Here is a 15,466-nt window from a genome sequence, read left to right on the forward strand (position 1 = left end):
TGCAATATAGCTAACTGCTAATAGGCTGCAGGAATAAAAGTTACAGTTGTTACAGCTGAATGAACACCAAAAACTAGACATTCTTGGTCTCAGCGACATGTTTGAAGATCATAAACATTAAACTGTAATGTCTAAGACAGCCAGGTATGCTTGCAGTTTATTCAGAAAACTTTTCATTGTCTGCCGACAACAAAAAGGTTGAACTGTTTCATCCTTTTGAACTGGATTCAGAATTATTGGCAGCTTTTTGAAAATCTCAGAATTAAGGTTCAGGTGTGTATTCTATCACTGTTTGTAGCTGGAAGAACTGTTGGTTACTAATTTAAGATGCAGCTTAAAATACAGTCACCAAATCATGTCACAGTTTCTGATGTCTGTGACAGCAATAACTCCATCACAAAAAATACATTTATAATGAATAACTATATTCATTTGTTTATGACACAGATTTTACAGTACTGTGGTGCTTTTGGTTTAAAGCAGAACTTCTAATCTGAAGCCAATCCAACGTAGAGCCACTGATCCAGTTTAAACTGCTGATCTACCACCAAAAATGTCTCTGAATGAAAAATAGCAATCAGCCTGCATTTGTTTTCTTTGACTGTGTGTGTATTAATCTATGGGTTGAATCACTAATTCAAATACAAAAAAGATTAACAAATCAGTCTAGAAAATAGGGTGTGATATTGGGAATCAAAGATAAAGGACATTGTTCACCAATAAGTCAATGTCACAAGCCCTTAATGTTTTAGAAATTCTTATATTGTTCAGATGCTGGAATAAGGAACAAAATCTGGACATTTTTCCATATTTAATATGCATAGTTTTGTTTCCAGATTTATTCAGATTTTAAAAATTCTTGGACCCTTTTAATGAGGCACAAACTATTGCAAGAAAACTTTTTATTCCAGCAACTTTGACTATGTTTTATAAACCTGACTTGAAAACCATGAGAATTTTGACCATATTTGACGATCTTCTAAATTTTCCCGACTCCCGACTTTAGAGAAATTCTGACTTCTGAGTACAAATCGAATGAACCACACGCGTCACACCTACAGATGAAAGACAAAGAAATTAGAAAAAAAGAGAAGGAACCAAATGTGATGGTGGGTGAAAAACAGCTGAGTTTATAAAGCATGTGGATGCTGGCTGGAGTGCAGCTCTCATACAAAAAGCTTACAAAAAACACAACAAACACAAAGTGTTCTCACACCCGCTGGCGAAGTGAATGGGGAGGAGTGACGTGAAGGACGAAGATGAATAACATATCTTAAGGTGCTTTAACAATGGTTTTTGATGTCAGTGTCCATCTGCTGTGAAATGATAAATGAGGAATAAGAAAAATGACAAACAAACAAGTGGTGTTCACTTCGCGTGACAGCTTAGCTAAGATGGAAAATAGCAAATATTCCATATAATATGCACACATGAACAGTGATACTACTACTCACTCTGACAGTAACACATATGTGAGCTCATCCTGTATCTTCAAATAAAATCCATATTAGAAATGTGATAATTCATTATATTCCACCCAGCATCAACAATCCAACTGCACAATGGTCCTTGAAAATGAAAGAACCATGCTTTAAACATCAGATGTTAAAAAATGTCTTCTACAAAAAAAAGAAAACAATATCACGTTCATCATCTCATAACACAATCTGATCAACAGTTCGTCTTCTAATAAATACCTAAAAAGGTAAACAACCTTCCTGCCAACATTTTCCAGACGACTGCCTCCTGAAGTGCTGCAGTCTGAGGAGCCGCTGTCATAAATCTGAAGGGGGAAAATGAAAGGAAGCACACAAGCTTGTGTGGAGATAAAGTTAAAGTGCATCAACGCTAAAGTGGAAAATGTTCAAAACAAAAACCAACAACTTGAAAATGTTTTATGATTTATGCTGGGACCCTTGGCGGTAAACTAAACCCCTACATACCTGATAGTGTGGTATTTGCACAGACTATAGTAAATGTGAAATGTTTGTTAAAATCCCCAAAATACAAGTCTAACACAATACTGCTTTCTTAACACTTTCTGCACTTCATTTTCTCAGGGATTCCTGTAAGTGAACACTGAAATAAACTGCTGAAGTGTTGAACATTTCAGTAACTGCAGAGCTGATCCTGGTACTCTGACTGCCCTTAAAACGGCTCAAATAGAGAGGAAAGTGTTTCTGCGGTCCTTTGATACCCTTCCTCCCGTCGTCAAACATTAAAGGAGCACAAATTTCGAGTGTCTATAATAGAAAAATAAGGGTAAAAAGAGAAGATTAAAAAAACAGCATTATCTTGTAGAAGTCTTTCATTAAAGATGGCTAGTTGAAGCTAAGATTCTGTCTGCAAAGTGTGCTGCAGCCTCAGGTCTCTGCTGACATCCTGTGGCGGGGCTGTGCTGCTGACAGCCATGAACGTGTCACAGAAGGGGGCGGGGCCACAGTGGAGTCTGGAATCATCATTATAGCTGCTTCACGTAGTTTCCCGGGAAGGTTCCGAACAGCTTGCTCCTTCGAGACGTCCCTTTATAAACAAAGCAACCAAAGGAGGCGGTCAGATCGAAACCAGTGGCTGCAGCAGGAGCAGGAGGGACATCATACACTAACATATCTCCTCATGTGACACTTTTCTATCAGCTAAGCATAAGCGGCGAACGTTAGAAACAGCAGCATCCGTTTGGAGAAGTAGGGAAGATTTCTGACACGAAGCAAACAGTTTATCAAACAGAAACACTGAAAGCACCTCAGTGATCAAAGGTGTCATAGAGGTGATATGCTCTGGACATTAACACAGCAACTCCACACCCTACCATCACTTTCTTTTTTTAAGTAGAGAATGTAACTGGAAATATTTTCCCACATTTAGTGCCACAAATATTTTACACAATTTAAAATTATATATAATGTAAATTGTATAAGTGTGCATGATCTTAAATATTTTGTTAAACAAATTTTGATTCATTTTTAATCGAGTTCTCAGACCAATATCTGAGGTTTCCGAGAGAAACAGTGCTGAACTGATTTAAACACATTTCTTTTTTTCATAAATGTACTGAATTACAAATTTATATGGTAACTTTGCACCAGTGCAGCTCATTTAAATAAACCAATACCTTTGTAACATGGTCAAACACGTTACAAAGGTGTTACAACTTTTATTTGTTCAGTCAGTGCAATCAGGAGTAGAACAATCAATGTGAAATAAATAATAAAGAAACTGAAACTGACAAAAGCAACTGGTTGAGCAACTGGTTGACTACATTGACACACCGTCTTTCAAATTATTCAGTAAGTGCAATTAGGAATTCAAAATATAATGCAAAATAAGTAATAAAACGGTCATGTTTTTGTAGTGTGGGAAGCAGCTGGACAGAGCACACACAACCACAGGGACATACATGCTCACTCCATGCAGACACTGTTGCTACAAAGCAACAGTGCCACCAACTGGCCAATCGATGCACGTGAACCTCTCAGACGCAAGGGGAATATTGGTAGATAATAACGGTCACACATGCAATAAGGTAAAGTATACATCTGGACGAAACAGACAATGTCCCAAACTTTTTCTTCCACTTTAGTAATTAAATGTATAACGTTATTTCATATCTTCTGAGAGATTTTGCAAATAAAGATGACTCTGTTGCATTGAAAAAAATCTACACATGTCTAATAATTGCTTCCTACATTCTTTCATAATTTTTTCTAATGATGAGTTGATCATTTTGTCTTTCACCTCTGAGATGTTCTGAGAGACTCACTGTGTATTTATCTCCAGGACAAAAGACAAAAGGGACACACTGGTTGCCATATTCAGAAACCACACCCTTTTGTTACCTTTATTTTTTTTTTGTTTTTTTTTTACAAAGTGATGAAACTTCTAAGAACGTAGGTGCTGCTATAAGTTTTGGTAGACAACACTGAAACCTACCAACAAACCAGCCGTCGTCACATTTCTCCATGACATCCACGACGTCTCCCTCCTTCAGCTCCAGCTCGTCCTCGTTGCGAGGCATGTAGTTGTACAGAGCCTGGTACCTGTGTTTAAACACTCACGTCAGAAACACAGCACATGACGCATCATGCAGCTCACTGCTATCGATGTGTGTTACCTCTGTTTCATTTTTTAGCAGATATTACTATTATTCTCTATATTAATCTTAGCTTCCTGTTTATATGCTAAAGAAATTAGCTTAGAAAAACAGCTTGATGTTCATGTTCACATTTTGTCACTCCGCAGCCACAAACCTTCATTTAGTTTTATTAGGATTTTATGTGAGATTTATTTTTATTTTTAATTAAATTGCGATTAAAAGAAGTTGAAAACCATGTGAAAGTTTTAATTTTACTTCTGTTGCACAATTTGAAAATACTTGGTGTTTGTCTATCACATGAAATCCTAATAAAATAAATTCAAGTTTGTTTCTGTTAAATACTTTTCCAAGGCAACAAGAGTTTTAATGGATAGGAGAAACGATTAACTTAAAAATGGGATAATTTTGAATTTATTTACAGTAGTAATAACATCAAGTAGTACTTACGGGTCTCCTCCACCATGGAGTGCATCCTGTACCAACCGCTGAGTTAGAGGGAGAAAGAAAGAAAGATGGACACAATTAAATTCAAATATGGTTTTATGTGCATCCTTTGAGTTCTCAGTTATGAAACAAGCATTTTATAACCAGATACTAAAAGTTGCAGTCTTAACATAAAACATGATGCTGCATTTAACTAAACAGCATAAATATGACAAACTCAGTCTTAATCAGTCATAAATAACGAGGTGGTTATGTTGCTTTCCTGCACAGAAACAAGAGCAGTGGGTTTACAGTCCCCCTACCCTTCGACCTCTAACTGGCGACAGATAGGACCTCCTGGACAAGATGGGGCTACGTGGGGGTTTACCGCCAACAACTGGATCCTGCTTAATGGGCAGAAAGACCAGAGGCAACACACCTATAAGCTCCAACACAGAGGAGGTCAGCAACCTTGACGATGAGCTGAGCAAGCAGGGTGAAACTCTTAACGACATGCTGATGTAAACAAAAACCGGCCTAATCAAAGCCACTTTCACAGACCCACGCAGAAACATTATAGCATTCTTTCTGCCATTTTTGGTTAATACATCAGGCAAGTTAGTATTTACAGCTCGATCAGGGAAAATTGAAAAATTGTAGAGAATCTCGTAATAAAACCAACAGCCCGAAACTCTAACATACTCAATTCAAAGCTGCAGTGCATAACTTTGATATATAGTATATTTCTTATATATATATATATATATATATATATATATATATATATATATTGCTCAAAAAAATAAAGGGAACACTTCAGTGTTCACTTAAATGTTAAAGTGTTCCCTTTATTTTTTTGAGAAGTGTATATATATATATATATATATATATATATATATATATATTTGTTGAAACTGTCACTATGTCATGACAGCTTGGTATGAGAATCTGAACATAATTGAGTTCCTATGTCTTTTCCCAGTGCTAACTAGAAACAACCAATCAGAGCCAGGAGGCGGGTCTTAATGCTGTCAATCACAAACTTATTCTCTGTTACGCTGCAGCTAGCAGAGCCTGTCGTGACTGCTAAGCCTAGCTAGCATGGCGACCGATGACAGTGGATAAATGGTTTCTCAGCCATTAACACATTTAGCAGCGAGTACATGATTGATAGACAGCACAAAGACCCTCCTCCAGGCTCTGACTGGTTGTTTTTTGTCGGAAGCGGTGCATTTCTTCAGACAGTAAATGTATGTCAGGAGATCAATCTTTTCATAGATGTGTCACAACATGGTGACAGTTTTAACAAATATGTAAAAAAAAAAAAAAAAGTACTTTTATTTTTTTATAAAAGTTACATACTACAGCTTTAACTAATAAATTACACAAAAACAAACATGTAATATTTTTTTTTACATTTTTCACAAAATTGTTGGAATCCATATCCAACCAGAGAGAAAAATGTACTTTATTCAAACCAAAAAACTACAGCTAAGCAAAGATTCTGTTAGAAGAGGGATGAGGTTGCTTTATAATCTTTATCTCTACATTCCAGCGTTACCTTCACTTTGGGGGACCTATGGCCTGCGTGCGATACAACGGGGGCAGTGTTGGGGGAGTGGGGACTAGAGAGAGGAGGAGAGGCAGTTTTAGGGGGAAACGGGGCAGGGGGAGGGAAAACTGACTCTGAGACAGAGCAGGACGTAACTGGGCTGGGTGGACAGGGAGAAGTGGAGGTCTGGGAGACAGGAACGACTGCAGAGGGGTCCGAAAGGTGAGAGGGAGGAGAGGGAACAGACGGGCAGCAGGAGACTGCAGGAAGTCCACAGGTTGTAAGGTGAGGGAGGCATGGGGGGGAATGAGGAAGGACAGGGGAAAAGGAGGAGTCATGTTGTTGGGATCGGGAAGATCTGGAGGAGGCAGGAATAACAGAAGGAGGGAAAGTGGATGCTGGGGGGGATGGAGTGAGGAAGGGAAGGCGGTCAGAGTGAGGTAGCTGTGATGAGGAGGAGGAGGAAGAGGTTTCAGCCTACGGGAACAAAAACACAGGTAAAGATACCAGAGCCACCAGAAATCAGCCTTTCAGATACTTAAATAAACCCCAGAAAGAACATGGAAGGATGAGCACATCAGAGTCCCAAATCTGACCAATTAAATGTTGAATTTCTTTTCAAACCTGTTGGTTTTATGGTAGCAGCTCTTCATTAAAGGGATTAAATCTGGATTCAATCATGTCCGATGTTTGAAAAATGGACTTAAAACAAACTTTGATTTGTAATTTAACACCTTGAAATTGGGCCTTCTTTAAGAAACTCCAGCTCTTTCTGAGTCTCTGCCTTCAGGAAGTCATTACAACATGGCTCCTCTGCTAACGATTTAACAACATTGTCACATCCTCATTTGGAAGTTTCTGTGGATGTAGATTTTTTTTTTCACTTCCAACGTTCCTTCCGGGGCCTAGTGAACCTGCAGACTGCTCACACCATGCTCTACCTGTGGACTTATCCGCTCATTTAACTCTCTAATGTTCTCCTCTTTGTCTGTCATGTCTTCGTCTTCTTCCTCTATGAATAACTCTGTGTATGTGTGTCCTTGTTCTGAAGGTGGCCTGTGAGGATCAACCAGCTCCTCATTTACTGATGCTGGCTGCTCTTCAATGAAAACAGAAAGAGGCTTCATGCTTAAAGGTTCATGAAATTGCGGTTTTAGGTGAACAGTGCCAGGTGAGTCACCAGCTGCTGCTGGAGGACTGGGTTGTTGGATATTGTTCTGAAACCATCTGCTCTTAGATTCACCATTCAACTTGGCACATATGAACTCTACTGAAGGCTCTTTTGAAATGTCAGTGTCATCTGCACTGAACTCATCTGGAGCTGCTGACAGCAGCTCATCATAAGGGTCTCTAACGTGCAGCTCGATGTCGGGCAGTTTGCTGCTTTCGTGCGCAGGAGCAGATGGTTGCTGCTCTGGGAGATGTGAGGGAAATGTTCCTGTCACTGATTTGGTGCAGGTCAAAGGTTGAGGCCTAGTAAAGCTGAAAGCACTGTCTGACTCAGAAACCTGTAGCTGCTTCCCGTTGCGCATCGATAAACGATCCGGCAGCACGAAGGTGAATGAGGAAGAGACAGGAGGAGGAAGAGGGGGAGGCAGTGGCGGGGAGGGCTGGGAGAGACAAAGAGCAGCTGGGGTGTGACCTAAACCCGCTCTCCTGTCAGAGGAAACAGGACTTCTGGAAGATGGCTGGTGTGAAAAGGAGAAACCTTTATGTGATGCAGCGGCTGAGGCTGAGGTCGGCTCCTGTGCCGTCAGGAGGGGGGTGAGGTCGGCGGGGAGAGGGGGTGGTGTGGGAGGTAAAGGAGTGGCTGTGAGTGAAGGGGTGGGGGTGGGGGCTGATGGGTCCAGTGTGAGCGAGAGCCACTCGCTGGTGATGGCCTGCAGGTCGAGCGTTCTCACAGAGGGCTGAGGGGAAGGAAGAGATGGAGGGAGGTGATAGAAGGACTCCATGAAGGTAAAAGTGAGAAAGAAAAGGATAGAGGTGAATATTACCAGTAGAAAACATGGCGTCAACTGTTCAGGGAGGAAAAGGACTTAATGGGAGGAAAGAGGCCAGATGTAAACTAGCACACAGTGCCTTGCTAAAGTATTCATACTCTGAGCTTTTTCCCTCATTTTGCTTCAACATGAACACAAATTGAAATGTATTTTCTTAAGATTGCCTATGTCCAGAAAAACACAAAGTAGTCAATAACTCTTAAATGTAAGAAATATTACACATTTCCACTTTTTAAAGAGTAAAAATCTAATAGGCTTTTCATTTATTACAGGCAGGGTGGAGAGCAGCTACAGCCTATGTCTTTTAGACCTTTACACATTTCAAAACCAACATTTCTAACAATTAATTTTTGAGAGTGAAGAATATTGGTTGTACTGGATTTTCCTTCAGGGTAAAAAGAAGAATGATAAAAATAACTTTAAATGAGTAAAAATGTGAGAACTAAATAATTTTCCTATGCCACTTTATGTTAGTCTATCACATAAATCTGAAAATAATACACTGAAGTTTGTGTTTAAAACAAAATATGAAAATGTTCAAGGGATATGAATACTTTTGCAATGCATTGTTTTATGAAAGAACTCAAAATGCTTCAGAAGGAGTAGTGCATCCCTCACGTTCTTACCTTGATGGGGGTGGAGCTTGGTGTCCGGCTGTAAGCATGCGGGTCTACATGATGGGCGGAGCTCTTGGATGGAGAGTGCTTGACAATTTCAACATAGGAAACCGGAAAGATGCCTTGCTTGGTTGTTCCCGGAATCTTCCCCTCATACCAGTTCTGGTCCACCTGCCTGACGACTACAATTCTCTCCCCCTGCACAAACGCAAAACATTCAAAACACGACCGTTAATATAAAACATAACAAAACATGAGTTGTGAAATTTTGCAAATCTGTAATCTGATCATATCACAGCAGAGCAACCTTTCTTAGTGACAGCTCCACGTTAGTGTCAGCATTGAAGTTATAGCGTGCCACAGCGTCGCCGATCTCCCTGACCTGAGCTGGAGGAGGAGGACGGATTGGCTGATGCTTCTCTGACGACGGCATCTTCTACGTGAGTGGCAAAATTTGTGCAAACAAGGAGGAGATGTGTGACTGAAGCAATCGAGACAACATGAGAGAGGTGCACACAACAGGTGCAGATTTACCTCAACGTATGCGATGGGGAAGATGCCCACTCGGCCTCTGTGCTCGCCTTCGTACCAGTTGTTATCTATTTGCCTGATGATGTTGACCGCATCGCCCTTTTTAAATGTCAACTCCCTGTAACACAGATGTCTCAGTGAAGTGTTGCTGCATGCACATCAAATCAAGCGGAAAGACATGAATGGAAAAATAATTTTTTTTAAATTTGTGACTTTTTTTGCACAGCCAGAAATGCACAATGAAGTAAAAATGAGAAGTGAAGACATCAGGTTTATTTGCACATGCATTAAAAAAATGCAAAATATTAATCTGAAGCCATAAAGATATGGTTAGTTGTGATGACAGTAATCAGACTGTGGGGATGCAGCTGAAAACAAAATGAGTCGGCCTCTTCATGCTAAATGTAAGATACTTACTTTGCCGTTTGTGCCTTAAAATCATAAATTGCTCTTGCAGGCTGTTTCTGATAGAGGAGAGAGAACAGAATAAGTTGTGTCATCTGTTTATGGGAGACCTGGAAGAGCAGTGAGAGAAAGAGAGGCAACAGCCATCACCAGGTTTAACATGACACCCGTCTGACATTTACAATGTGTGAAAAAGCGTGAGTACTCGTTGAACTTCTTCACATGTTTTGTCACATCACAGCAAGGAACCTCAATGTTTTCAAATCTGAAAAGTGTGGGCCACATTGTCGCTGTGGAAATTTTGTGAACCAAGAAGAATACTAAAGGAATATTGACAGGTTAGGCATAAAAGTTTAAAACGGTACACCAAACTTTGAATGCCTCACAGAGAACGGTTCAATCCATCATGTTAAAATGCAAAGAATATTTAGCAACGGCAAACATAGCTAAATGTAGTTGTCTATCTAAATTAAGAGAGTATTAATCAGAAAAGCCAAATGATAACTGGAGGAGCTGCAGAGATCTACAAGACTATACTACTATTAGTCCTGCACTCTGAACACCAGACCTTTCTGGAAGAGTTGAGAGGAAATAGACATGTACATTTTCATTTGCAGTTTGTGAAAAGCCAGTAAGGAGACACAGAAAACATGTGAAACAAGTTGTTCTGACCAGGGCAGACCGCACTGGGCGTGTCATGCTGTGGGAATGCTTGTCTGCAGCAGAGGCAAGAAAGCCTGTGATAAATGAATTGGAACACAGGGCAATTCTAGAAGCAAACCTGTCAGGAGCTGCTAAAGACACAAGATTCAGACAGAGGTTTACCTTACAACTGGTCAACAAACAGTAAGAGATCCATGAAACAAGTCTGATCAAAACTCACCAAAACTGACTGAGGTTTTTGCAAAGATAAATGGACAATCATTTTTGTTTTCTGAATGTGTAAAATGTGACAAAATGTAGAGAAGTTCAAGGGTATGAAGACTTTTCCACAAGACTGTATACTGCATGTCTATTCTATACTGACATCTAAACACAGGATTTTATTTAGCTTTTCAGTCGGTGAGTCTGGAAAGCATCAATATAAAATACACAACTAGTATTCCCCTCCTAACTGATAGTTTTTAGAAATATATCTTGATTCTTTGTGCAATAATTATACTAAAAACTGGTGTCAATGTTCTACCTCTTTGTCAGGAGTTGCTCTTCTGCTCTGCGGTGTGTGTCGATCATCCAGGGTGGAATAACTCCTCGATACATCCTGGTCTGTGATGAAAAGAAACATCAATGTTCGAGAATTACAACAGCAATCACTTCCATGTAACCTGAGTTTATTAGTGGGTTCTGGAAAAAACACTGAACAACACAGAATGATGCCATTCCGATGGGCAACACAGGGATTGACAGCTTTGGTCAATAACAGGTGTATTTTATTTCCATCACACACAGGGAATAAAACAAAGTGAGCAAAATCAAACACAACATGGCACAAATGAGACACATGCAATCCTACAAACACAATATGAAACCAGGGGAGTACAGGCCAGCAGAAACATGAGCAAATCAAAAATAAACATACAAGCAAATGGCTTAAAGAAAGACAATGATTTTGCAATAAAATCATAAAATAATTATGAATAAGAACATGGCTACCAAATAATAATCTGTCTAAAAAAACAAATCAGAAAATGTTTAATTACATTGATACACAACCCTGTTTTACCAAAAACTGAGTCTGTCACACAGCAGACACGAAAACCTGCTAAAAAACTGATCTTGCCATTAAAGAAAATGTAAATTTATTGTACAAACAAATAAATCTGGAGTGATCGAACAATGTCAAGACAAATTTTGAATAATTAATAGTTGGTTGTAAAGACTTTGGGATTTTGGGAAACAGAGTTGCATCCAGACTAATATACAGTAAATTCTCAAATATTTGCTGTTCAGCATTGTAAATTCAGTTTTGTTAATAACATAACAAAGTCAATTTCTTGCAGTAGAACCACCTTTTGGATTCTAACAACATTTTGTTCTCATTTTAACTACATACCAAGCAGAGTTTTACAACTCTCAAACTTGTTCAAAGACCACTATTTAACTTTACCAGCATAACTCCAATATGAAACATTTGCAAAAATATTTAGGTTTTTTGAAAAACTGAAATGTACCAACAGCGGATAAGAAATATTTAACTTAATAATTCACAGCAAAAATTTATACATCTAAAGTATACAGAAAATGTAAGTATTGGACATGGCTGTGGACCAACGAAGTGCCAAAATCTTCAAGTTGAAGCACAACTGAATGAGACATGGTTGAGAGAATAGACATGGGCTGGTTTCAGGATAAAAGTACAGCAAGGTTTTAAAAGTTCTGGTTTCAAAATCTACAAAAATCTTTCTTCACAGTGAGCGTTCATACGATTTAAAGTTCCATTAATGGGATAGCAAGGAAAATACTGAAGCAACTTTTCTGTAGCTGTTTGATTCTGAGATTAGAATAAATATTACTGCACAGTGCCAATCAGCTGGTTGAGATAACTGCATGTTCTCAATGCATACAAGAAAGAGAAATTTGCAGTGGAAATATTATTAGTGATGTAAAAACATTGTGAGGAAGCTAAAGCAGTACTACCCATCATTATTATTAGAATACTGCTGTTTTCAAGCTACAGCTGGGTTGCTGTAGCAGCAGGACTGTTATCAGCTACAAGCTGACCATCAGAGAAGAAAGGCCCAATAACTAGCAAGCCAATATAAGACTCTTCTAGTTGTGTTGAAGCATAAAGGAAAAACAACCATAATATTTTGCAGATTACACCTAAAAAGCACAACTGAACTGAGCTATAGTTTTTTTCCTGTTTTGCTTTAGAGTATTTATCAAATAATCAAACTGACAATAGATAAATGGTATAGCTAACATTTATATTTCTTATGCCAACTTCGTAGATGGTGCTTATATCTAATGACAGTATACAGTGCTGAACGCTACATATTTGAAGTAGAATGGATATGATCTCCACCTGAATAACAAAGACCATTTCCGTTGCCTTGCTCTTCCCCATATTCATTATTGTTTGACGTCTCCAAATGTCGTCCATAGCAGGCACTGATTGGCGACTGTAACCTTGGTGACTGTAGGCTTGGTGTGGATGGTTCTCCTCTGTGTGAAGCATACCCAGTCGGGCTTCCATCTGGGTAAACAGATGTAGAGGAGTGACCCCCATGCCAGCAACTCCTCCGCCCTCGCAAAGAGGAGCTTCTTTCAGGCACACTTGGCAACAGTTCAGCCAGGATCCGTCTCAAAATACTGTCATCAGGTGGCCTAGAGCTTCTGTGGCCTCTCTCTGCTTGAATGTGCTCATAAATGTCTCTCAAGGCTGCATCAAGTGCTTCATAAATGGCCTGTTTGGACTTGGGTCTGCTACCCCGTCCTCCTCCACCACTGCTTCTTCTCGAGGTAGGTGGTGAGCCCTTTTTCCTGCGGAAAGGCACTGGGCTGACCAAGAAGGCCAGCTTGGACATTGCTTGGTGAGACTGCGAGCCCTGAATTTGGAAATGGCTGTTGCGGCTCTGCTGTCTCTGGTTCTCTTGTCGTGCTCGCTCTCTCTCATGGCGAAGCATGGTCGTAAAACGAGTGTATGAGGCTGGGCAGCGGCCCTTGCAAGTGCTAATGAGGTGGCGGTGTTGGTAGCCCTGGCTCTGGCCTAGACTTTGGTGACCTTGATGATGATGGTGGTGGTGACGAAGGTGGTGGTGGAGGGTGGACGATCCATACAAGCTTTCAGAGGAAGTTAGGGAGCAATGGTCAAAATCACTCTCACTGCAAAATGAAGAACCCTCCACCTGGATGAAGTCACTGAGATCAGATGCGATGGCGTCTTGTTCACTATCAGAATAGTCAGGATTTGCTTGTGGGCCTTGAGGAACAGGAGGAGCCGAAAATGATTTCCCACGTCCGGGCTCGGGTCCAACACGAGGTTGTCCCTCCGGTGGGCTACGAGGTATATGATCCATGCTGTGACGTACAGTCCTGTTGTTGCTATTGGGATCTTCCTCTAGTAATGACTCAATGGAAAAACGACGTTTTGGAAAACTGGGAGTCACGCCACCCCCACTGCTAGCACGAGATGACGAACCACCCGGTGTTGTTGTGCCCGAAGGCACCTCACCGTCACCCAAGTTAGGCATGGATTTGGACTTCTGAATTAGACGCTCGTATTCGGAAATGCGGTTTGGCACCATGTCCCTTGGCACTTCCACACCCCAGGAGGGTATCCAAGGAGAAAGGTGATGGCGAAGCAAATGAGGCTGGCGCTCTAGTTCCAGAATGCGAGCACGTACGGAACGGATTACTTCAGACGGGATGAGCTGAGCTCGGTCAATCTGGTGCATTTTACGATAGAGCTGGAGGAAACCTGGAGAATCGTGCGCACGTCGTCGATGGAGAGGGGGCAGTGAATGAGTAGAGGATGATACCGTAGGAATGTTCCCATCACACATCAACGACCCAGCGCTTTCTGAACGAGTGGCATTTTGGCCACCAGAACCAGAATGTCCGTCGTTAAGCAAGTCATCGCAACTGCGGGATTTGAGCTTGCCAGAGGAGGGTGGTTCCTCTGAACTGCTCCATGTTTTATCATCCTGGCTGTTTGCCTGCCAGTTGTTTGTGCAGAAGACAGACTGTTTTGAGGAAGAGCTGCCTGCCTGGCTGGCATCCTCGTGGCAATGATCAGAGTCAGAAAGGAGAGGAGGGAGAGAGGTACTCTCATAAGGACCTGGGGTGCTTATACTGTTTGAAAACATGTTGCATGCGTCCCCACCTTTTAGATGTCCCATCAGAGCAGCATGGTAAAAGAGAAGAATGAGGAAAGACGGTTAAGCAGAAATAGCCAGAAACAGGGAGAAGGCTCAGGGGAAAATGAAATAAATAAGGAAGAAAAAGGTGGAAAATATTTTTTTAGATTCATTTTTCTTATTCAGATTTCCAGCAGATAAACTCACAAAAGTACCAGAAGAAAACACAAGAAAATGTTTCTGTAATTTGAAATATTAAACATGTATGTGAAAGAAAGAAGAAGAAAGACACCAACAGAGAAAACAAAATTGTAAGGCAAAAACATGATGCTTCAGTGAAAAGGAATACCTTTGGCTCTGGAGGGTGAGGAAGGTGAGGAACGTATGACGGGTTTCTTTAGGCTGCTGCTGGATCTGTAGGCATCCACTGGTCTAGGGGAAGTTGCAGCTCTGCTCTGGGACTGGGCATTCACTTGTGAACTTGATGGCTCAGACTTCCTTCTTTTCCTGTAGTCGCTGGCAGCACTGCAACACAAACATCGATGGCTACTTTCAGAACACTGCATCTCCAGGAATGCTGAGTAGAAGTGGAGACGGAATTTTCCAACTACCAAAGTCCTGTAGTTGCAGTTTTTTCTGTCAATATCAGCAGCTACAATCACTAAACATTTATAGTCAAATCACAAATAAAAAGACAATTGAAATTAAATTCAAATATTATGTAAATATTAATTAGCAAGGTTTGCACACTCGAGTAAATAATTTATCAGAGACCAGTTTGGTCCATTAACACAAAGGTTCAAACTGATTTGTAGATTCCAAATTCTTACTAGCTTAACATATTGTATTACTTGTTCTATCCCTTGTCCACTTCTGATTGGTTAATCAACACCTGGTGAAGCCTCTTTCTCCAGAAGCCAACATTCTGTGTTTTGACTCAGTTAAAAGGAGCAGAACCAACAAGAAGTCTCACCAAACCCAGTCATCTAGAATTGACTGTAATAAACAGTTTTGTTTTCATCATATGATTAATGCTATGTAACATA

At 40.4% G+C, this 15,466-nt stretch overlaps 1 protein-coding gene across 31 annotated transcripts in view; it reads right to left on the bottom strand.

Moving 5' to 3' along the window:
* Positions 1–1,104: 1,104 nt before the first annotated feature.
* The window catches only part of sorbs2a (sorbin and SH3 domain containing 2a), a 72,012-nt gene continuing 57,650 nt past the window's right edge, over positions 1,105–15,466 (bottom strand). For 22 of the 31 annotated variants that reach the window (XM_081611810.1, XM_081611754.1, XM_081611402.1 and 19 more), the window contains 13 exons: positions 14,770–14,945; positions 12,647–14,446; positions 10,808–10,887; positions 9,634–9,731; positions 9,220–9,334; positions 8,993–9,121; positions 8,695–8,883; positions 7,010–8,014; positions 6,078–6,545; positions 4,840–4,923; positions 4,541–4,578; positions 3,931–4,037; positions 1,105–2,523 (listed from right to left, as the gene is read on the bottom strand). In XM_081611810.1, the coding sequence (XP_081467936.1) occupies positions 2,462–2,523; positions 3,931–4,037; positions 4,541–4,578; positions 4,840–4,923; positions 6,078–6,545; positions 7,010–8,014; positions 8,695–8,883; positions 8,993–9,121; positions 9,220–9,334; positions 9,634–9,731; positions 10,808–10,887; positions 12,647–14,446; positions 14,770–14,945 (4,351 nt within the window). In that variant the 3' untranslated portion in view covers positions 1,105–2,461. The remainder of the gene's footprint in view (positions 2,524–3,930; positions 4,038–4,540; positions 4,579–4,839; positions 4,924–6,077; positions 6,546–7,009; positions 8,015–8,694; positions 8,884–8,992; positions 9,122–9,219; positions 9,335–9,633; positions 9,732–10,807; positions 10,888–12,646; positions 14,447–14,769; positions 14,946–15,466) is intronic. The other 9 variants (XM_081612089.1, XM_008404231.3, XM_081611670.1 and 6 more) reach the window with 8 other exon arrangements.

The sequence above is a fragment of the Poecilia reticulata genome, chromosome 1 (assembly GCF_904066995.2).
Source record: "Poecilia reticulata chromosome 1, P_reticulata-male-v2, whole genome shotgun sequence".
NCBI lineage: Eukaryota > Metazoa > Chordata > Actinopteri > Cyprinodontiformes > Poeciliidae > Poecilia > Poecilia reticulata.